Raw genomic sequence first — 23,341 nt, forward strand, 5'->3', positions numbered from 1 at the left:
AGGCTGGCAACAAACAGACAGAAAATGACATTTAAAAATAAGATATACCATTTATAGTAGATTTTAAACAAATACCTAGGAATATCTAAAAGATATGCAAGACCTCATCACAGAACACTATAAAACATTATTACGAATCTAAAGGAGAACTGAATAAACTGAGAGGTATACAGTAGTATTTGCACATCTGTAGATTCAACACAATTCCAATAAAAATCCTATTAGTTTTTACTTTTTAAGTGGAAATTGACAAACTGAATCTAAAATTTATGTAGAAATGCAAAGAGCCAAGAATAGCCAACACAATCATGAGGAAGATTAAAACTGATACTAGATACCAAAAAAACTGTATAATTTAGAACAGGATAGAGAAATAAACCAGTAGAATAGAATAGAGAGCCTAGGAAAAGACCCATACATGTATGAGGCCTAGTGTGTGGGCAAAGATGAGACTGTAGGGAAAAGATGATCATTTTAGTAAATGGTTTGGGGTTAATTAGATATCCATATGGAGAAAAGCATTAATCTTAGCTCTTAACCTCATTCCATACCAAAAAAATCAACTCTAGATGGATTGCAAATCTAAAAGTGAAAGGCTCAGCTTGTCACATGCCCAGCCTTGGCTGAGGTATTCACTCCTGAGACAGGCCTGGCGCTGGGATGGGAGGGATCAGGCCTACCCAAGCAAATGAAGTGGTCTTTCTGCAAGAAATAGATGTTCTGTTACCTAAAAGAGCAAGGAGAGAAAACATAGTAGGCAGATTAAAGCTGTCAGCTTCAGTAATACAGATACCCTTCAGATTCAATTGTTGAGTAATTTCATAATTAAGACACCACAGATATATTTAGCTTGGTGTTCTAAGTGGAGATGGGATTGTACCAAGAGTGTTACTATCATTTATCACATCATGGTTATAACTCCATATAAATCATGTCTGGGGATACACATTTGGATGAGACATATTGCCTTTCTAATCCTTTCCCTTCATTGGGTGATGACCATATATCAGTCATCCCTCAGTATCTGCAGGTATTGGTTCCAGGACCCCACCTCATCCCACCCCTGCAGACACCAGAATTTGTGGGTTCTTAACTCTTGCAGTCAACCCTGCGATACATTTGGTTATGAAAAGTCAGTCTTCCTTATTAACAAGTTTCACATCCTGGGAATACTGTATTTTCAATCTGAGGTTGGTGGAGTCGCCGGTAGCCATCTAAGATAGGAATGTCGATCAGAAGTTTTCTAGAATCTATCTTCAGATGCAAACAATACAGTGGCCTCTTGGTGAGATTTATTTTACCAGTATAACTATATAGCAATATAGGATAAGTATATAGTGATAGATCATATTGCTATAAGGAAATTTTTCTCATAAGTTTTTAATAAAGTTTTCTTATAAGTGGGAGGGGCTCATCTTACCACTTTGTGCTGTGGTACTAGTTCAGAGTTTAATGTGCATTCTTATTTAACTAGACATGTGTATTTTTTCTTCTCTTGAAACTAATAGTGAAGATTCCCAAATTGAAAAGGCCAAAGATTGCTTATAAGATCAGTCAGGTAGCTAAAATTGAAGGTGGTCTTGAATCGGAGAGTACAGGCTCTGCCTAATAGGGCCTTAGCTGATGGGTTTTAATTTGGGGAACATGAGTCCAGTATTGTCAGATCTTCCTATTTTTCAACAGAAGAAATCTGGAAAAAACTGCTGTATAGGCCAGGCATGGTGACTCATACCTGTAATCCAGCACTTAGGGAGGCCAAGGGAGGTGAATCACCTGAGGTCAGCGGTTCGAGACCAGCCTGGCCAACATGGTGAAACCCCATCTCTACTAAAAATAAAGAATTAGCTGGGCATGGTGGCGCATGCCTTTATTCCCAGCTACATGGGAGGCTGAGGTAGGAGAATTGCTTGAACCTGGGAGGCAGAGGTTGCAGTGAGCCGAGACCGCGCCACTGCACTCCAGCCTGGGCAACAAGAGTGAAACTCCATCTCAGAAAACTGCTATGCAGAGAAACTACAAAGCACAGTCAGTACAGTAGTCCAAAATCCCTATACTTTTATCAGAGTGACTAGCATTCATCCCAACTGTTTTGTATCAAGTCATACTTTCTGATCTGTTGGCTTTATGAGCATTCCTGGATTTTTTTGAGACAGAGTCTCGCTCTGTTGCCCAGGCTGGATTGCAGTGACGTGATCTTGGCTCACTGCAACCTCCGCCTCTTGGGTTCAAGCAATTGTCCTGCCTCAGTCTCCTGAGTAGCTGGCATTACAGGCACGTGCCACCATGCCCAGCTGATTTTTGTATTTTTAGTAGAGACAAGGTTTCACCATGTTGGTCAGGCTGGTCTCAAACTCCTGACCTTGTGAGCTGCCTGCCTCGGCCACCCAGAGTGCTGGGATTACAGGTGTGAGCCACTGCACCTGGCCAGATTTTTTTTTTTATCATCTCTGCAAAAAGGTTACTGCTGCCCCTTACCATCCCTCATGTCTGTTTATTACCCATGTGATAGTTGGAGATCCAAAGGCTCAGAACTCGGAATTACTGTATGCAACCAGGAAACACTAATCTCAAGCACCTATGCCAAGTTAGGTAATTCCTCTTTTGATCAGTTAATAAGAAAAAATTAGAGTGTACCATAAATCCTATTTTGCTCTCTTCTGGGATCCATTTGATACAATTGCAAAGAGAATTTACCCATTCTGAGTGGTTAGTTTTCCAGTGATTTTAAAAAAAGGCAGAGTGTGACAGGAGCTCATCTTACCTTTGTGTAACACTTTGTGTTGCGGTGTCGTACTAGTTCAAAGCTTAATGTGCATTCTTATTTAACTAGACATATTATGTGTATTTTTTTCTTTTCTTGAAATTATTAGTGAAGGTCCCAAAATGAAAAGGCCAAAGATTACTTATTAGATCAGTCAGATAACTAAAATTGAAGGTGGTCTTGAACTGGAGAGTACAGGCTCTGCCCAATAGGGCCCTAGCTGATGGGTTTTAATTTGAGGAACATAAGTCCAATATTGTCAGATCTTCCTATTTTTCAACAGAAGAAATCTGGAATTATGTGACATTCCCCAATTTTTGAATGCTAGCAACTAATTTTTTAAAAAAATAATAGGTACTGGCCAATCATGTGTGGCTATGGGTCAGATTTAACTCAGGTTCGCTAGTTCACAACTTCTTTGGACGAATTCATCATTATAAATTATATTTCCTCCCTATTTTTTTCAGGAGGAGGGAGAAAAAGAATGAAGTGAAAAAAGTATGCATTTTATAACTGCCTTGGGCTGTTGGTCATTCTTGCTGAATAACTGTTTCATTATATAAATTATGAATATTGCACTGTGAAACATTCTACATCAGTTTTCTCCCCTTTTCAACACAATATAGCTGTTTTTTGCCTGATATAAATACTTGTGATAATAATGAAGTGTGTTTACTCAACAAAATATTTTGTGGGGTTCATGTTAGGCATAAAGAGGGTTTGAAGAAGAAACTTAGAGTTTAGCTGGGAACAGAGTTGTGTACCAGTGAAGTATTTGAGTAATGGTACAATTAAGTGCCCCAAAAGAGTGGTACAAGCAGCTTCCTTAGGAATATAGAGTAGAAGAGGCTTGAGGTGGTCAGAAAGGTGCCCAGAAGAAATAGAATTTAAGCTGATTTCCTGAAATAGATAGGATTATTACAAGCAGAGTACAAAGGTAGACGGGATATATTAAAAAAAGCGCAATATGAGCTAGAGGCTTGTTTCCAAGAGTGAGCATGATTTGTTTCAAACAGATGGAAGCAAAAGACCCTCTGCTTTTAGGAAGAATAGAGTAAGAACGGTTATCAAAACTTTGCTGTATGCCACACACTATTTGGATGCTTTTCATATGCATTATTTAATCTGGTTAGATAAATGATGTAAGTGCCCTCTTAGAGAGTTGAAACCAGGGAAATTTAGTAACAAGTCCAAGCTTTTACAGGTAATAAAATGGCAAAGCTGGGATTCCAGCTGCTGCCGACCTGACTCCAAGCCCATTCTGTTTACATACAGCATAGTTTCTAGGGAAATTAGGCTGCTCGGGTTAAATTATGTGAAGCACGAATGCTAGGTTGAGTACTCCTCTCTGGGACAATTATTATACAAACTAAAACCGAAGTAATATAATGAGAACTGGGTGTTTTAGGAGAATTTCAATAAATGTATTAGGAGGAGGGGCAGTAAACTGTTAAAAATAACCCAGGTATGACAAGCAATGAGAACCACAGTTGGGATGGAAAATAAAAGGATGAAACATTTCAAAATAAAAATTATTGGAACAGGTGACTTACCTTTAGGGAAGGAAGCACAGGAAAGTAGGTTTAATTGACATATGTGTGCTGTTATAATTGAGTTTATGTTGCCATCATTACTATTCTTTTGTCAGAATTTTAATAATTGGTAATGAATTTTCTTTACAGTCTTAAAGCATTTAATCTTGAATTTTTAATCCTGCTAAGAACTTCCTAGGTAAAAAGACATAAAGGAAAAACAAATTTTTTCAAGAGCATGGTTTTAGCTAATTAAAGCTGCATAATATGTTAACATTGAATAAATAAATGGAATTTAAAATGTATACTTAAATGAAAGTAATAAGAATTAATGCTCAGAAAATTATAGGTTTTCAGGGATATGGTGGACTTCGACAGTTCTCTTTTTTGTTGTTGGTTTTGTTTTGTTTTGTTTTGTTTTGTTTTTTAGATCAAAAGACACTGACTTAGCTGCTTACCAGATCGGGGAACTTGGGCAAGTTACTAAGTCTTTTTGAGTATCATTTTTTTTTTTGTTTTTAAAATAGGGATATCAACAGCACCAACATCATAGGGTTCTTGAGAGGATTAAATGAGATATAAATAAAACAATAAAAAGAGTTCCTGGCACATAGTAAACTCTGAATAACTGTTAAGTATTGTCTGGGATGTTAGAGGGAGTAATAGGTTGGGGATTTGACTACGAATGTTATGAACAGTCAAAAGTCACATTTTATGAATTCTCTTCAATTCATAGGCTTTTGTTTATTATACCATGCTAATCATTTTTAAAGTATCTGGTAGAGTGATCTTACTCTCTGTCTCTGGATTTGTGGTTTTATAATTCCACAATGCAGCAGTTAAGGAATTGTTCTGCCTTTTCTCCCCTTATCCCTTTTCCTCCCTGATTATTTGAATGCCAGACTGATTGCCCCAAAAAGGTATAGTAGCAAAGGGAGGGAGTCAGGACTTCCAGTTTCTTCATAGCTACCCCATCTATGCCATTACACATTCAGATAAACTAAATTACCCTTTTATGGTTTTTCGTCTTTTTCAGTCTTTCTGACTCTTCATGTAAAGGTACATTTTATGGCCTAACGATTAATAAGTAAGACTGATACTTTTTTTTTTAAGAATCCTTTGAGAAACCCTTTGTGCCTCTTGAGTTATGAAAATCATTGTTAATTTGATGCCGTGCAGGCAGTTTGACTTGGGAAAATTGGTAGTGTTACATGTTTTCAAACTTTAATCTTAATGTTTTGAAGTAATTGTAATGAAAAGCTTAGTGGTCATATTGTACTTTCATCTATGACTTTTTACTTGAGTTTTTATGGAAATATGATATTTATCTTACTGTTTGGTTGCTAGCCATATATTTACCAGTATCATTGGGAGAGTTCCTTTAATTCCTCTCTTATACTTTAATGTTGTTAATAAGCGGTATAGCATAGTTGGTGGTTTAGACCCGAGTTTCTCAGTCTTTTTTCTCTATTTTTTCCCTAACGAGCCTTTTTAGGTTTTTTTTTTTTTTTTTTTTCCTTAAGTGGTCCCCACTTCCAGAAGATTTTAACTCCAGGGAGATATTGCAGGTCTGTTTATGTATTTTATGTATATCTGTGTTTTATACAAGAGTAAGGGTTTTTGTGACCCTTTTCTCCAAAAATCAGTGTTTTCCTCCTTGAGGGGCAAACTGTCTATACTGAGAGTGCACGTTTTATAAGCAGTGGATTCTCAAAATTTTGGTGTAAATATCCCGAAGGGCTTTTGTGTATGAGAGTTATATCTAGTGAAATCATATTAAAAATTAAAGCTGAGAAAATGTTTTTAAGTACTAGTTTATTTTTAAATATTTTATGAAAAATAACCACTTTCCTCTCCCCCACACTTGTTAATGAGAAGAGTGGCATTGTTAACACATTTTTGCAGATTTTTTTAAAAGTCTGCCTTAATAGCAAGATTCTAGTAGTTGCTTTGGCATTCAATCTGTTAAGGTGTTATAAAGAAAATCTGGGCTCATATGTATTTGGAAAGAATATTTTAATAACATTATCAGATAATAGAGGTTCTTTGATATTACACTAAAACTTGACGATAGTTTCTTAAAGGATAGTTGCAGTGTGAAATTGAAACCATACAAAACAAGCTTGTTCAATCTGTGGTCCAACACAAATTCATAAACTTTCTTAAAACATTATTTATATATTTATTTATTTTAGTTCATCCCCTGTCGTTAGTATTAGTGTATTTTATGTGTGGCCTAAGACAATTATTCTTGCACTGTGGCCCAGGGAAGCCGAAAGATTGGACACCCCGATATAAAACTTTTTGTCCTGTTAAATTAAAATTCACTGGCTTTTCACTTTGAATGGATCTTCTGTTGATGAGTAACTTCTTACTGTTTCTTGCTAAGCAACCAACATTGGTTGCTTAGAAAATACTGATTCAGTGTCTTATGATGATATTTCAAATATTGAAATAGTAGCAACTAATCACATTTCATTAATATCACCATGAATCTTATCAGAAACTCTCAGAATACTGGAGATGCTTGTCAAGGTTTTTTTCACTTGACTGTTGTCTTTGATAACAAATAATATTAGATGTTTGAAGTGATGAGTGCACTTTGTTCATTTTCAAAAATGTCTACTGAATACTCTTTTTTTTTTTTTTTTGAGACGGAGTCTTGCTCTGTTGCCCAGGCTGGAGTGCAGTGGCACGATCTTGGCTCATTGCAAGCTCTGCCCCCTGAGTTCATGCCATTCTCCTGCCTCAGCCTCCTGAGGAGCTGGGATTACAGGCTCCTGCCGCTATGCCTGGCTGATTTTTTGTATTTTTAGTAGAGATGGGGTTTCACTGTGTTAGCCAGGATGGCCTCTATCTCCTGACCTTGTGATCCTCCCGCCTTGGCCTCCCAAAGTGCTGGTATTACAGGCATGAGCCACCGTGCCCAGTCTGAATACTCAAGTCTTAATAACCAGTTTATTAGTCATTCTTTCAAATAAGAAATGTGTTCCATGAAAAAGGCAATTCAGTCAGCTCACAACTCAAACAATTACACAGTGCTTTTTCTTCAGTCTTCATACTTCTTTACACAACAGGAGTGCTTCATGCATGCTTCCTGGTTTGTCATGTAAAATGTTAAGATGTGTATTCAGGGTCAAGATTTAGTAAAATTAATAATTTTTACTGTGAGAGCATGGTGATGAAGAGTTGACTACTAGTACAGTTGGGTGCCACTGCTTTGATTTGGCTCCTTGATAAGGCTTCAGCTATTTTTTTCCCCCCACAATTGCTATAGCAGCATTTGTGCTCATGTCCATATGGTGAAAAAGGCAAATATAAACTCACTAGTATTATTATGAAAACAATTTTGACCTCTATAGGGGTATGTGAACCATACTTTGAGAATCATTGACGACTTAATAAGTGATAGAGCTGGGATTCAATCCAGGTATTGAATTGAGTGTGTGTGTGTGTGTGTGTGTGTGTGTGTGTGTATGTATATACGTATATGCATACATATGTGTACATACTATATATACGTGTATGTATATATACACACATATATATATAGAATCCCAGCTCCATCACTTATTTATTTATTTATTTATTTATTTATGTATTTATTTTTGAGACGGAGTCTCGCTCTGTTGCCCAGGCTGGAGTGCAGTGGTGCGATCCCGGCTCACTGCAACCTCTGCCTCCCAGGTTCAAGCGATTCTCCTGCCTCAGCCTCCCAAGTAGCTGGGACTACAGGCACACGCTGCCACACATGGCTAATTTTCTTGTATTTTTAGTGGAGATGGGGTTTCACCATGTTAGCCAGGATGTTCTCTATCTCCTGACCTTGTGAGCCACGGTGCCCGGCCTCCATCACTTATTAATTAGCTACATGACCTTGAGCAATTACCCTGATACCAAAATCAGATTAACATAAAAGAAAGAAAGCTGCAGACCAGTATTCTTCATAAAATAGGCAAAAAAGGGGAAAAACCCAAAAATATTTGACATTAGCATTTCTATACTGTGATTGTTATTTTTTTAATGTGATATGTGTGTGTATGTGTATATATATATGTATATGTATATATATGTATATGTACAGGGCTGTAGAAGAAAGAGGGTTCTAAAGTAGCATTTATAAAAAGAAAGGTGGCAAAGATGGGATTCTGAAATGACTTGTCGTTATGGAATAAGAAAGATGCTTGCCAAAATCCCAAATTATGTTCATAGGCTAAAGGTTTAACTATACTCAAAAGTTTTATGACTTTTTTTTTTAAAGGCAGATGCTAAGCCTGCATCATAATTCAGTCAAGTGCATTATTGCTCTTGGTTCTGAAATATGTATAAATCCTCACTACCCGTCAACAGTCTTCAGATAATGTAGGGGAAGAGAAATCCAGTTGGTAACAGTAAACTGTGAATGCTTTCCTTGGGTGTTTACCAGTTCAAGGAAATTTCAGTGGCAAAACATTTTCCTTCTTTGGTTAGTCTCATTCTTCATGATCTTTGAAATAGACTCATCTGTAATATATATACACCCATTTCGGAATAACCTTCACTTAGGAGATTGTTGTTTTTTAATAAGAAAGAGAGTCCGTTAGTACCTTCTGTCATGTTATTCATGACAAAGAACCAGTTGCTTTATGGGAGAAATGGCACATGGGGTTCTTCCATCTGCTGTAATTGATTATTGCTTTCGTGTGGTTCCCAAACAATTCCCTCAGTCCCAGCATCACTTGGCTGTCTGACTAATGCCTCTGTCTTGTTAGTTTTTAGTATTTTTTAGTTATAAATACTTAAAAAAATAAAAATTTCCACCAATTATGCAAGTAATATCTTCATTTTAGAAAATTTTAAAAGTAAAGGTACAAATCGGAAAAACACTAGCTTCACCATCCTGGGATATGCTCATTACTGTCCTTTTTGATGATTAATGGGTGCTCCTTTTTTCCTAATTGGCAAAATATTGTATATGCATTTCATATTGTGCCTTTTCATTTATTATCAGTATTTCCCTCAATCAAAAAGTATTCTAAAATATTTTTAATGACTGCATAACTCTTGTCATTTATATATCATGCTTTTTAAAAAAAACTACATATATTCTAATGTTATTGTCAGTTTATGAAAATTATAAATAACGCTGTGAAGCACATCCGTTATATTTTATTATTCGTTTTCTGCTTATACTCTAGTCATTTTGTTGAAGACCCTTAAAGGGGAATGACTGGTTCAGATAGCAATATGTGTCTTTTACAGGGTTCTTGAAGTGAATTGCTAACTTGCTTTCCAAAAAGATTGAACCAATTTATTATCATTTTACAAGCATTCAGCCCAGTTCTCTATATCTTCACCAGAAATGATACTATGTGAAATGCTTTTAAAACAGAATAAATAACACACATTAGCACATGAACTTCCAGCAAAAGTTTAAATGCTTAGAAATTAGATAGTATAACATACATCAAAACTTACAATGTGTATCTCTTATTACTAGGAGGGTCCAAACTGAGCTAGACTTAATAAGTTATCCTTAACCTTCTGGGGGTAGGGTCTTCAAAACAGATTTCTTTCTCTAGGAGTTCTTTATACTTTCTGAGCCTGTACAGACTTGCTTATGTAGAGTGGGTTGGAGATAAAAAGTTCAGTGTGTGTCCTTTTGGTTTTTATATTTTCCTCTCCTTTTTAGCCCTATGTCTTGGGACAGTTATGTAGAATAGTTTGATATATGTGGGTTTTTTTCTTTATCATATAAAAGCAGTTCTGGATAATGTGTGATTGGAAGTTATGTGTCTGAGTTCTTTGCTAATTTTATGTAAATTTCAGGTGTGCAACTGAGGAACATGGCTCAAGAAACTAATCACAGCCAAGTGCCTATGCTTTGTTCCACTGGCTGTGGATTTTATGGAAACCCTCGTACAAATGGCATGTGTTCAGTATGCTATAAAGAGCATCTTCAAAGACAGAATAGTAGTAATGGTAGAATAAGCCCACCTGGTAAGTAATTCTAGTAAAACCCATCTGTATTCATAATTGAAATACAAGTGGATAGTTCGGTATACCCAATACCTTTTTCTGCTCTCACATTGTATTTATATTACCATATTCATATCAGTAAAATTTCTCATTGCACATTGTGATTATAATCAGTAGTGAGGAGTTAGGAATGAGTATCATCGCTCATTGAAAATACTGTAAATTCGTAACATAATCTTATTTCTGTGGCTGTGGAATTCTATTACTTTATTAAAATAGAGGAGACACCTCAAGTATCTTGGAAAGTAAGGGAAGAGAGTGATAAAAGAACCTTTGTTCTTTTATCTGATGTGACTTTTACAGCTCAAGTAGTTGTTGAAGGAAGGAGTGGATTATTGATAACCACAGCTCAGTGGACTTGAGAGGAAGCTTTACTCCATTAGGAAGGAGGGGTATCATGGATTAACTCATAGTAAGGGATGTTCAACCCCAGTTCACTAGGGTTTTTTATGCCTTTTTGTGTCAAAGGATATTCTTGGAATTGAGGTGGTCTTTTGTTTCAGTAGTTGTGTAAGAAGGATCATGAGGATTCCAAGTATAAGCTTTGCAAAAAGGAAGTGTTTAGTGTATTCATTTAGGATAGATCTCATGTAGGTTAATGCCTGCATGTATAGATATTTATGGTTAATGAAAGTGTAGGCTGTTACTTAGTTCATTTAATATTGTGTATGAGATCTTGTCTGTTTCTGTTCAAGCCAAAACCTACAACCATTTAACCAAAACTCCAAATTTTCTTAAGGCTAAGATCAAATGAGTATAAATTGTTTTAAAATTAAATCATCATCTACATTTATAACTTAATGTACTGAGCATAGATTTTAATTCTGAACCTGTATTCTTCACTGCTGTGTCATCTTATTTAAATATCTCATTTGTACTCTAGTACTTGGAAGATGTTTTTGAATTAAAGCATTTGGGCTTGGGTGCTATTCAGTCCTAAGAAATAGGAGTTTATTAATGTATACAATTTGTAGATGGTTTCCTTCTTGGTTTAAAATTAACATATTTTTCACTGGCAAACCATTGAAAAATTTTTAACTAAAAATAATGAACCAACATACTACATATTAAAAGAAAATCTCTATACTGTGTTCTGTGGAAAATGGATTTTGATTTTTTGATTCTCTGCTGAGAATATAGAATCACTAATACGAAATGTGGTACTGTTACAGCAACCTCTGTCAGTAGTCTGTCTGAATCTTTACCAGTTCAATGCACAGATGGCAGTGTCCCAGAAGCCCAGTCAACATTAGACTCTACATCTTCATCTATGCAGCCCAGGTAAGATGCAGCCCAGATCTCTGAATTCTAATGGGAATGCTAATAAAGACTAAAGAGTATATTCTGTGTTTGATTAATAAGGAAAACTACGTAAAGCTACTTTTAGATTAACTGGCCTAAAATTTTATCTGTCTGATTATAACTAGTTAGAAAAAGTGATTTCTTGCTTTTACCTTGAGGGATCAGGGGTTATCGTTTAAGTCTTAGATTTCTTTTTCAGGCATCTTTTTCTTTCTCATAATATATCCTGACCTACTCCTGAAGTCCTTTGGAAGCATGTTAAGTGAAATGTTAGTCTTATTCTGCAAGTATTACTACCTTGTATTAAAAAAATACGGTCTTGTCACACATTATCTTTGTTTAATATGATGTAGTACTCATATTTGTTTATATCGTAATGTGTATATATATATTTTTTAACTCTGAAGTCACATCATTTAGAAGCCTGCATACAGCAATACTGGTTTCATTTTTATTCTGCTTTTAGGAACCAATATATTAAGTTCCTACACTGTGGTTCCTTTTTTCCAATTCACTATAGGAGATGTTCAGTTTTGCTATGCCAGAATATCATTTACAGCTTTGTCTTAGGGTTCTTTAAGCATGTCTTTATCATGCTAGTTTTCATTTAGTGAATTCATGTGGTACTTGAAATACACAAAGGACATAAACACTGTTGCTTTGTTTCCAAGGCAGTAAAATTCTGGTCCAAATTGGTCTCTAGTTTTAAAGCTCTATGATTATGTTTAAGTTATTAAAAAAAAGTATGTCTGTGTTCTCATCTTAATCATCTACTTAGATATGCTGAACTCTTACTATGTCACATTAGTTAATATTCATGTGTAGAGATCACCTTTTAAAATGAAATATTTTGCTTTTCTAGCCCTGTATCAAATCAGTCACTTTTATCAGAATCTGTAGCATCTTCTCAATTGGACAGTACATCTGTGGACAAAGCAGTACCTGAAACAGAAGATCTGCAGGGTTTGTATATGAACTAGCATGTATTTTGTTATTTGAGTATTATAGGCCAGACGCTATCCTAGGTGCATGTATAAAAAAATTGCCAACTTAAAATACATATTTTTCTGTTTTCCTTATGAACACAATACTTTATATCTTTAAGTATTTAATTAACATGTTGGGGAGCCATTTCACACTTACATGTAATTTTATCATCAGCATAAACGTTGCAAATTCAAAATTTGTTTAGTTTGGAAAATATAATTAAATGAATGTGTGGCAGTGTTACACTGTTCTCTTTTACTATTTTGGCCGATTCAAGCCTATATACTACTCTCTAAGAAAACTGGGGCTGCTGGTTTGAGGGGAATCTCTTTCTTTTGTGTTTTGACTCATTATCTGAGAGACTGTGTCCATCTTGCCTGGCAGTTCTCCTTCTTCCCCATGTATGCAATAGTCACATTCAGTTGCTCGTATTCACAGCATGGTATCTATCGTGTCTTGCCCATGCTCTTCATATCCCCATTATGAAGCTCAAAGTGATCTAGGAAGACTTGAAAATTTGTATGAAGGCTTTTGTAGTAGGGAGAGAGAAGACGGAGTAGGCCATTTTGGAGGCTATTAAATAATCTCTGCTTAATTAGTTGTATTCTAGCAGTGTGTGGAAATAACATGGTAACAAGGAGAGATCTCTGGAAAGATAAGCCTAATGAAGAGCAGTGTGTCATTCTGCCTGTGAGATGATTTACCAGTGAAACTTCATTGCACGTGGTGTTCACATGATGGTAACAGGTACATCTGCCAATCCTAGTTTAAGTTTGCTAAATTTTTAATTTAGGCCAGGCACAGTGGCTTGTGCCTATAATCCTACCTACTTGAGAGGCTAAGGCAGGAGGATCGCTTGAGTCTGGGAGTTTGAGACTAGCCTGGACAACAGAAAATTAGCCAGGTGAGGCGGCACATACCTGTAGTCACAACTACTCAGGAAGCTGAGGTGGGAGGATTGCTTGAGCCCAGGAATTCAGGCTGCAGTGAGCCATGATTGTGCCACTGCACTCCAGCCTGGGTGGGCACCAGAGCAAATCCCCAACCCCCGGTCTCAAGAATCAAATAAACAAATTTAAATAAGCTAGGTAATTCCTCTTGCTTTTTTTTCATACCCGGCAAATACTTGACCCAGTTTGCTTGTTTGTGTAGATTTTGCTGTAACAAAAGAATATTCTGTGTGGTCAACGTAAACATTCTAGTCCATCTAGCATATTGTGATAAATTCATAAATGTTTTAAGTGAATAATTCTTATTTCTTAGTTACATCAGAAAATTTAAGCAAGGGCAGAAATGAGGAATATTTTTAAAGAAATAAGGAAAAGACTGGGCGCGGTGGCTCACGCCTGTAATCCCAGCACTTTGGGAGGCTGAGGCGGGTGGATCACGAGGTCAGGAGATTGAGACCATCCTGGCTAACACGGTGAAACCCTGTCTCTACTAAAAATACAAAAAATTAGCTGGGCGTGGTGGCGGACGTCTGTAGTCCTAGCTACTGGGGAGGCTGAGGCAGAATGGCGTGAACCTGGGAGGCGGAGCTTGCGGTTAGCTGAGATGGCACCACTGCACTCCAGCCTGGGTGACAGAGTGAGACTGTCTCAAAAAAAAAAAAAAAAATTTAGAATGTTGGCAGTGAAAAAAATGTATAAAGCTTAAGAATACAATAGTACTTACAGAAGTTTGACAAAGAACAAAGGTCATAGATTGGTGAACTATCATAATAAGAAGTTTATACCATGGTATAAGAATTTTATACCATTATTTTTTTTTATGCCATTTATGTATAAAAGTGTTTTTATTTCCATTTGTGGTGTATGGAAAACAATACCGTTTTCTCCACTTAGCCCTGAGTATATCACTTCAAAAGGTGGTCCTGATGCCATATTAGGAGAAATTGTATAGGCCCATTTTTCATACATGATTTGAATGACTTTTAGGTTAAACCAGTATTAACTTGTAAGTACCTTTAAAAAACTTAGCATTCATAATATCAGCAGCAAATCTTTGATAAATTAGGTATAAGTTTCATCTCAGTTTTAAGAGAGGAGGATTAGGTTCCAGTATGTAAAATCTCTCAACAACCTAGTTTTAAAAAAATATTTAACATATTATTGAGTTAAGAATACCCTTTTTATTATAAACATACACAAATATAAACATGTATGTTTGTATATATGTACGTGTATATTCTGTATGTGCACACACTCATATACACTTACATGCAATTACGATTTCCTTATTGATCAAATTCAAATAACTTTTTTTCCATTTATTTAATAGATGGATGAAAAGAGACAGAGAGAAAAAGTCTCTTTGAGTCAGTCATATGGTCATAAGAGCTGGAACTGGAATCCAGGGACCTAACTTATAGAGGCCAGTATTCTTATGATTAGACAGTCGTGGAGCTTGTTGGACTAGGATGTGGATATGTGTATTCCTGTTAACACATATATCTCCCTCAGTTCTCAGGGTAGAATCAACTGGTTTAGCAAACTACCCAGGTATCAGTTTTCTTCTTCCTCACTCCATATGCTTCCCTCAAGGGAAATTTATGTTGATAGGAAAACCAACCCAGATAGAAGAAGGTATATGAGTAGCAGCTATATGTCTAAGCCAGAATTTTGTAACATTTTGTAATTGGAACATTCAGAACAACTTTTTCTCTACAGGTATTCTGCTTATAATTAGGATATGCTGCCACCAGGTGGGTGGTACTGCTTTCATATTGGCCACATGGCTCTGAAGAATTTTTATGTTTCATTGAGAATTTAGCATATTGAAGCATGTTTCTTAGTTGTTCTTTTTGATTTAAAAATATAGCAGTACCTTACTTACATAGTGTCACTCAGGAGTATAAGTCAAATTTCCAGTTCACAAATGCTAGCTTTTAAAAGAACTACTTTAAGCATTTTGGTACACTCTAAAACTGTTGAAGAATATGCTTAAATTTGGTCAACCTCTTAGTCCCTCAGATCTTGGGTCATAGTAGAAAAATACTGAATTTTTGGATTCATAAGTTCTATTTTCCTATCTTGATATGCCTGCTTAATTTCACTGAGCCTTACTTTCATTATTCTTAAAAGAGAATAAGTATGTCCCTCTTACAGGGTATTAAAAGATACTGAGATAATGGAGGTTGGATGAGCTTTGTAAGCTGCAGAAGATATTCTTTATATTGCCCAAGTGATTTGAGAGTTGTAGGAGGCCTAGAGTAAGAGAGAATTTTGAAGCTTTCCAACACTCGAATGATGTCATATGTTAAGATGGTAAGGTCTACGTCACTGAAGCATTCTAGGAAAGATGAGTTGATGTTGGAGACCATATAGAGGGGAATGCTGTGCTTAGTGGCAGGATGAACTAGAATTCTCAGGCTCTTTCCTACTCTGAGGGTTTCTGACTTTATACAAAGTTGAATCGTCAAATCACTGGTTCAGAAAAATCAGAGGGGGACAGTCTCTTTGGACTGATTTAGGAAAGCTGTATGGGTTTAAAAAATCAGGCATTTCTTCTGATTCTAAAGAATGAGTGAGAATAGCCAAAGCTACTTGAAAAAGAACAAAGTTGGAGGACTAACAATTCCTGGCTTCAAAATTGAATACAAGCTACAGTAATCAAGACTATGTTGTACCGGCATGAGGATAGTCATAAAGGTAAGTGGAATAAAAAATTGAGAGTCCAGAAATAAACTCTTACTATATTTATGGGCAATTGACTTTCAACAATAGTGCCAAAATCATTTGATGGGAAAAGAATAATCTTTTAAACAAATGATGCAGGAACAACTTCATATCCACATTCAAAAGGATGAATTGGACTCCTACCTCATACCATATGCAAAAATTCACCCGAAATACATCAAAGACCTAAAACAAATATAAGAGAACTATAAAACTCTTAAAGCAGGTATAAATTTTTGTGATCTTGGTTTAGGCAGTGGTTTCTTAGATATGACACCTTAACCACAAGCAACCAAAGAAAATATAGATAAATAGAGCTATATCAAAATAAAGATTTTTGCTTAAAAGAGTGGAAAAACAGCCAGGCGCAGTGACTTATGCCTGTAATCCCAGCACTTTGGGAGGCCAAGGTGGGCAGATCATTTGAGCTCAAGAGTTTGAAACCAGCCTGGGCAACATGGCAAAACCCCATCTGTACAAAAAATAGCCGAGTGTGGTGGTGCACGCTTGTAGTCCCAGCTATTGGGGAGGGAGGCTTAGGTGGGAGGATCACTTGAGCCTGGGATGTTGAGGCTGCAGTGAGCCATTAACGCACCACTGCACTTGAGCCTGGGTCACAGAACGAGACCCTCTCTCAAAAAATAAAAGAGTGGAAAACCAGCCTACAGAATGAGAGAAAAAATACTTTCAAATCATATATGTGATAAAGATATATAAATAATTACAATTCAAGAATAGAAAACCCATTTTAAAAATAAGCAAAGGATTTGAGTAGACATTTCTCCAGAAAAGATATACAAGTTTCCAATAAACACATGAAAAGATGCTCAACAGGGCCGGGTGCGGTGGTTCACATCTGTAATCCCAGCACTTTGGGAGGCCGAGGCGGGCGGATCACCTGATACCAGGAGTTGGAGACCAGCCTGGCCAACATGGTGAAACCCCATCTCTACTAAAAATACGAAAATTAGCTGGGCATGATGGCATGCGCCTGTAGTCTCAGATACTTGTGAGGCTGAGGCAGAGGAGAATTGCTTGAACCTGGGAGGTGGAGGTTGCAGTGAGCTGAGATTGTGCCACTGCACTCCAGCCTGGGCAAAAGAGCAAAACTCCATCTCAAAAAAAAAAAAAACATGCTCAACATCATTAGGAGGGAAATGGAAGTCATGGGACACCACTTCATACCCACTAGGATGGCTATAATCAATAACAAAGTATTGTCAAGGATGTAGGAAAATTGGAGCCCTCCTGCCTTGGTGGGGGTATAATATGGTGCCAGATGCTCTGGAAAACAATCTCCTAGCTCCACAAAAAATTAAAAAGAATTGTCATATGACCCAGCATTTTTCTCCTGATTGCCAGGAGAATTGAAAATACATGTCCACACAAAAACGTGTACACAAATATTCGTAGCAGCATTATCTATAATAAAAAATAGAAACTACTCAGATGGCTGTAAATAGATCATTGGATAAAAAAAAATGTGGTATATCCGTACAGTAGAATATTCAGTCACAAAGAGGAAGGAAATTCTGATACGTGCCACAGTATGAATGATCCTTGAAAATATGCTGAATAAAAGAAGTTAGGTACAAAAGGCTACATGTTGTATGATTTTATTTATATAGAATGTCTGAAATAGGCTAGTCATACAGAAAGATTGGTGGTTGCCAGAAACTATGGGAAGTGGGGAGTAATTGCTAATGAGTACAGAGTTTTCCCTTAATGTGACTCAAATGTTCTGAAAGTAGATAGTGGTAATAGTTTTATAATCTTGTGAATATCATAAAAACCACTGAATTGTATACTTTAAAGAGTGAATTTTATGGTATGTGAAATCTCCCCACCACCCCAAGACAGTGAAGAGGGCTTTTGCTGGAGGATAACTTGTGAGTGCAAACGCATACAGGTAGGAAAAATGAAATTTGAGAAAGAGTGAAAAGACTGCTGAAGCGATTAGTTCAGGCAGTTATATGTTTAAAGGTAGAAAGGTTGTTTGGAAGTTGATAAGGTATTCCTTGGTCTTAAAACTCACATAAAAACTGAGGAAACAGGATGATTTCTGGGAATCATAGACTTTTAAAAATAGTACTATATCATCTTGTCCTGAGTTCATTTGGTGACTGTTGAAATTCAGATTGTCAGCCATTAGTTTCAAGTAGGCTGAGGTTACCTTAGCCTCATGGGTATATAATCGACATTTATTGGTCCCACATTTGAGCTATAGCATATAAGCTTTTAGATAGCCTTCTGATCCTTCACTTTAAAGACTGCATTTGCCTCAGTTAAAAAGAAACCATTCGCCTTCTTTGGGGCTTTAGGGTTAATACTGTGAAATGGCTTTTGAGATATGCAGTAGCATTTGTATGCATAGAAGATGGATGTATTTTCACTCTTCTCCATTTCCAGATCCCATTCAAATTTGTCTCAGTAGTTAAACCAGTTTTGTTAAAAACTATAATCTTGTGATAGTGTTACTGCCATTAAATGGGTTTTTTTGAATTTTTTTGGAGAACAGGTTAGATATTATGGCTTATAGGTTTCAAAACCAATAAATACAGTAGGTTCATTTCTGATTGCAAGTTAAGCTGTTTTTGAGTCTATATGCATAGCCGGATAGGCTTATCTGATACTGTTCTAGGAGCTGGAGATAAACAGTAAACAAGACATTCAGCCCCTGCCATCTTGGAGCTTACATTCTAGGTATATTTATTCATTGAAAATAAAAGGTTTGATGTGTCGATATTCTGTTTCAAAAATAATATGTTCACAGTATTATTAATAGAACTGTCTCCTGTCTGGTTTCAGCGTGTCTGAGTGGAGTAACATGCTATATAGAGTTTGTCATTAGCACATGTTTACTTGTTTGTGGTATTTTGCCTTTTGTCATCTTTTGTTAAAATATGAGATAATGATGGTAGCATAAGCAGGTTAGAATCACAGCAAATGTCTGAGCATGTATTACGATGTGTAGTTCACTGCGATAGGACTGAAGGTTCAGATGGGGAATAAGGTAACCATCCTTCTTCTCAATGGCCTTACAGTGTAGTTGGGGAAATGAGGCACATAAATAAAATAGGTAAGTAATTCAGTTCAACAGATACTTCTTGTCGAGTGTCTGCTATGTGGTTGGAGACACTGGGATAGGCACTGATAATGGGATAAATAGGACCGATGTCTCCCCTCAAAGAATTCAAAGTTAAACCAGGTTAAGCCAGTGAGGGAATTTTAATATGAAAAGTGCTATACATAGGGTTTCCCACCCCAAGGTTGTTGGAGAGGCAGTGGAGGAAGAGCTGATTATATAAGCTTAAACAGGAAAAACAAGTTAGAGTTAGCCTGATAAAAAGAGGGACAGGAGGGGCATAGAAAGAGTATTTCGTATGGAAAGCACAACTTACACAAGAGCCCAGAGGCAAAAGAGAGTTTGATATGTCCAGGGAAACTGCAAGTACTTCAGTATGGCTGAATCATGGAGTACTGTTGAGGAATAGTGAGAGATGAGGCTAGAGAAAGAAGGATGAAGAAAATCATGAAGGACCTCTGGGCTTTATCCTGGGGGGTAGTTGGGAGCCATTGAGGAATTCTAAACATCAGAGAGAACACCATTAGATTTTCACTTAAGGCAGATGATTGGATGCAATGTGTGAAGCATGGATTGAAGAGGGAACGCGTGAGGTGCCCAGTATTTGGAAAAGGTGTTAAGGAAAATCAGAGTGAGAAGCTACAGAGAATTGAGACAAGGAAAGGGTATTTGACCTTGGTCTTGAAAAAGAAGAGGACCTAGATCAAATGGGGAAAAAGGAAACCCTTTGGAATAGATTCTAAGAAGTGTGAGCAAAGGTACATGGCATATTCCCAGTGTAGATTAATGGAGCAGTGGATCCCTGGGGAAAGTCTAGTTGGGGATAAAACTGGAGAGGTTAAGAATTTGATCCATGGCAAATTCCACCATTTTAGAGCAAAATGTCACATCTGCAAGGTCATATTATATGATTCTGACTCTGGCGACAGCATTCATGAGGGCTAGAGTGGTTAGCAACTGGAGGGAGGCATGTTAAGATTTCAGAGTAGTAATTTAACCCGAATCTTGGTAAATCTGGCTTTGGTTTCCATACATAAATGCATCAACTTATTATCTTACAACATTTTAAAGCTTCTTTGCTTCAATTTGCCTTATTTCTAACATTTAAAGTGCTTTTATGTGAAACATTCTGGGAACTTTAAACATACTTAATATTCCACAGAATCTTGGTTTCACCTTTTCCCTCCTCGTTCTCTGAGAAACCTATGTCATTCTGACCCCGAACAATATTAAGAACTATGCATATGGCTATTGTCTTGCACGCTCCCTTAGAATATTCAAGTAGTATTTGTTTATGTGCCTTTTATTAATTAAATTTGTAGTTACTAGAAAAATTAGAAAATACAGTTAAAACCTAAAGAAGAAAGTCTATAAAACCACTGTTAACATATCATTACATATTCTAGATTATTTTCTACATGCATATATACATACATTTAACAAAAAGGGGTCATATTTTTGTAAACAACTTTGTAATTTAATGACTAGTTTTCTGTGCTAATAAATTCCTCAGTATCCTCTGAATAATAGACTAGGAGGGTGGGATGAGGAATAGCAAAATCTTACAGAATAATTAAATTTTGCCACCTTTGTATTTTTGTCAGCTTCAGTATCAGACACGGCACAGCAGCCATCTGAAGAGCAAAGCAAGTCTCTTGAAAAACCAAAACAAAAAAAGAATCGCTGTTTCATGTGCAGGAAGAAAGTGGGACTTACTGGTAAGGACCTAAATCAAATGTTTAAAATTAAAATGATGTTTTATAATAATGCATAGCTTACTATTATTGACTTCAATTAAGATTGTTCCTGTTCCCTTGAGAGTTAATATTGGATATACTTCAACTTCTGAATTTTCTTAAGGAAATAAAAATAGCTTTGATTATACACCTAAAAGTGAAATGAATAGCTTTTTTAAAAAAAAATTTATTTCAGTTGAATTTAGAAGTATTAGACAAATAAGGTTAGTGTGCCAGATTCTGTGAAAGGTCAAAGATGTGGCTCCTGCTTTCAAGGAGAGAATATTTTGAAGTACTTGGTAAACTGGAAGTACTTTCTATATATAAAATAGGGCTAATCCTACGTTGTTGTGTGGGTTCAGTGAGTTAAGACATGTAAGCAGTTAGCCCAGTGCTGCCACACAGTGAGTAATCAATATATGTTGGCTACTGTAACATAGCTATCAGATGCAGATGGTGGTGGGAGGGAGAAAGAAATGTTCAAAAGCATTTAGCAAAGAAAGTACATGAAGTGTAGTCAGATTGCTCTGGGAATTCAGGGATGAGAGTAACTAATGTACATTTTAAAATGGTAGTTCTTAGAGGCCCAGCAAGGAAAGGACCATGAAGGCAGAATGTTTCAGTGTGTCGTGAACAGTGAGTAGGACCTATAACTGATGGAAATAGGGGCATTTCAGGCAGAAAGAATAACTTGAAGAAAATGAATAGGGCATGTGCAGGGACCATGAATAGGGGAATGTCGCTGTATAGCACATAATATGTGAACAAGAGTGTTGTGTACTGCAGTCCAACAGGAATAAAGAAATAAGACTTAAAACATATACAGTTGACCCTTGAACAACATGGGACTGTAGGGGTCCACTTAGAGTTTTTTCTAATACATTGGAAAATTTTTTGGAGATTTGCAGCAATTGGAAAAAACTCACAGATGAACTGTATAGCCTAGAAATATATTTTTTTAATTTAGAAAAGTTAGGCATGTCTTGAATGTGTAAAATGTGTAGATACTTGTGTATTTTATCATTTACTACCACAGAATATGCACAAATCTATTATAAAAAATTAAAATTTTATCAAAACTTGCCTATACAATATGCAGATCATATATGAAGCCATTCATAGTCAAGAGAAATGTAAACAAATGTAAAGATGCAGTATTAAGTGGTAGTGGCAAAAAGTTACTGTAGTATATACTGTACTTCTCTAATAATTTCATAGCCTCCTCCTATTGCTATTGCAGTGAGTTCAGGTGCTGCAAGTATCCACTTAAAATGCCACACATTTTAATTGGCACTGATCACCTCTGTTTCAGCAGTTTGTCTCTGTAGTAAATTGCCTACCACAGTAAAAGGTAATCTCTTGTGGTTCTCATGTATTTTTCATCATGTTTAATGCAATACTGTAAACTTTGAATAATACCATAAGACTCGTATAAAGTGATATCACTAGCACTAGTGATACTGGAAGTGCTCCCAAGAAGAAGAGAAAAGTCTGACATTACAAGAAAAAGTTGAATTGCTTGGTATGCACCATAGATTAATGTCTGCAGCTGCTATTCTGCCATTTCAAGAAAAATGAATGATGTCTGCCATTTCAGGACAAATGAATTCAGTGTAAGGACTATTGTTAAAAAAAAAAAAAAAGGAAATTTGTGAAACCATCTCTGCAGCTATGCCAGCAGGCACAAAAACCTTGTACTTTTTTATGAAATACCTTTTTATTTTGTATTGACAATGCAGCTTTTATGTGGGTGCAGGATTGCTATAAATAAAGGCATACTATGATTCAAGAAAAAGTGAAGTCATTATATGACAGCTTTTAGATTCTAAAGTGGGAGACTTTAATGCCAGCAAAGGATGGTTTGATTTTTTTTTTTTTTTTTTTTTTTTTTTGAAATGGAGGCTTGCTCTGTCATCCAGACTGGAGTGCAGTGGCAGTATCTTGGCTCACTGTAACCTCTGCCTCTTGGGTTCAAGCAATTCTCCTTCCCCAGCCTGCCAAGTAGTTGTGATTACAGGTGTGTGCCACCATGCTTGGCTAATTTTTGTATTTCTTTAGTAGAGACGGGGTTTCACCACGTTGGCCAGGCTGGTCTCAAACTCCTGACCTTAGGTGATCCACCCACCTCAGCCTCCCAAAGTGCTGGGATTATAGACTGGAACCGCCACACCTGGCCGGTTTGGTAATTTTAGAAAAAGGTTTGGCTTTAAAAAAGTCAAGATAACAGAAGAAACAGCTTCTGC

At 36.5% G+C, this 23,341-nt stretch overlaps 1 protein-coding gene across 19 annotated transcripts in view; it reads left to right on the forward strand.

The window, feature by feature from the left end:
- ZFAND6 (zinc finger AN1-type containing 6) overlaps positions 1 to 23,341 on the forward strand; it is an 83,336-nt gene that overhangs the window by 55,177 nt on the left and 4,818 nt on the right. For all 19 annotated transcript variants that reach the window (XM_024232206.2, XM_054531243.1, XM_024232207.2 and 16 more), the window contains 4 exon segments: positions 10,102 to 10,272; positions 11,484 to 11,592; positions 12,476 to 12,576; positions 20,967 to 21,080. In XM_024232206.2, the coding sequence (XP_024087974.1) occupies positions 10,119 to 10,272; positions 11,484 to 11,592; positions 12,476 to 12,576; positions 20,967 to 21,080 (478 nt within the window). In that variant the 5' untranslated portion in view covers positions 10,102 to 10,118.

The sequence above is a fragment of the Pongo abelii genome, chromosome 16 (assembly GCF_028885655.2).
Source record: "Pongo abelii isolate AG06213 chromosome 16, NHGRI_mPonAbe1-v2.0_pri, whole genome shotgun sequence".
In the NCBI taxonomy this organism is placed as follows: Eukaryota; Metazoa; Chordata; class Mammalia; order Primates; family Hominidae; genus Pongo; species Pongo abelii.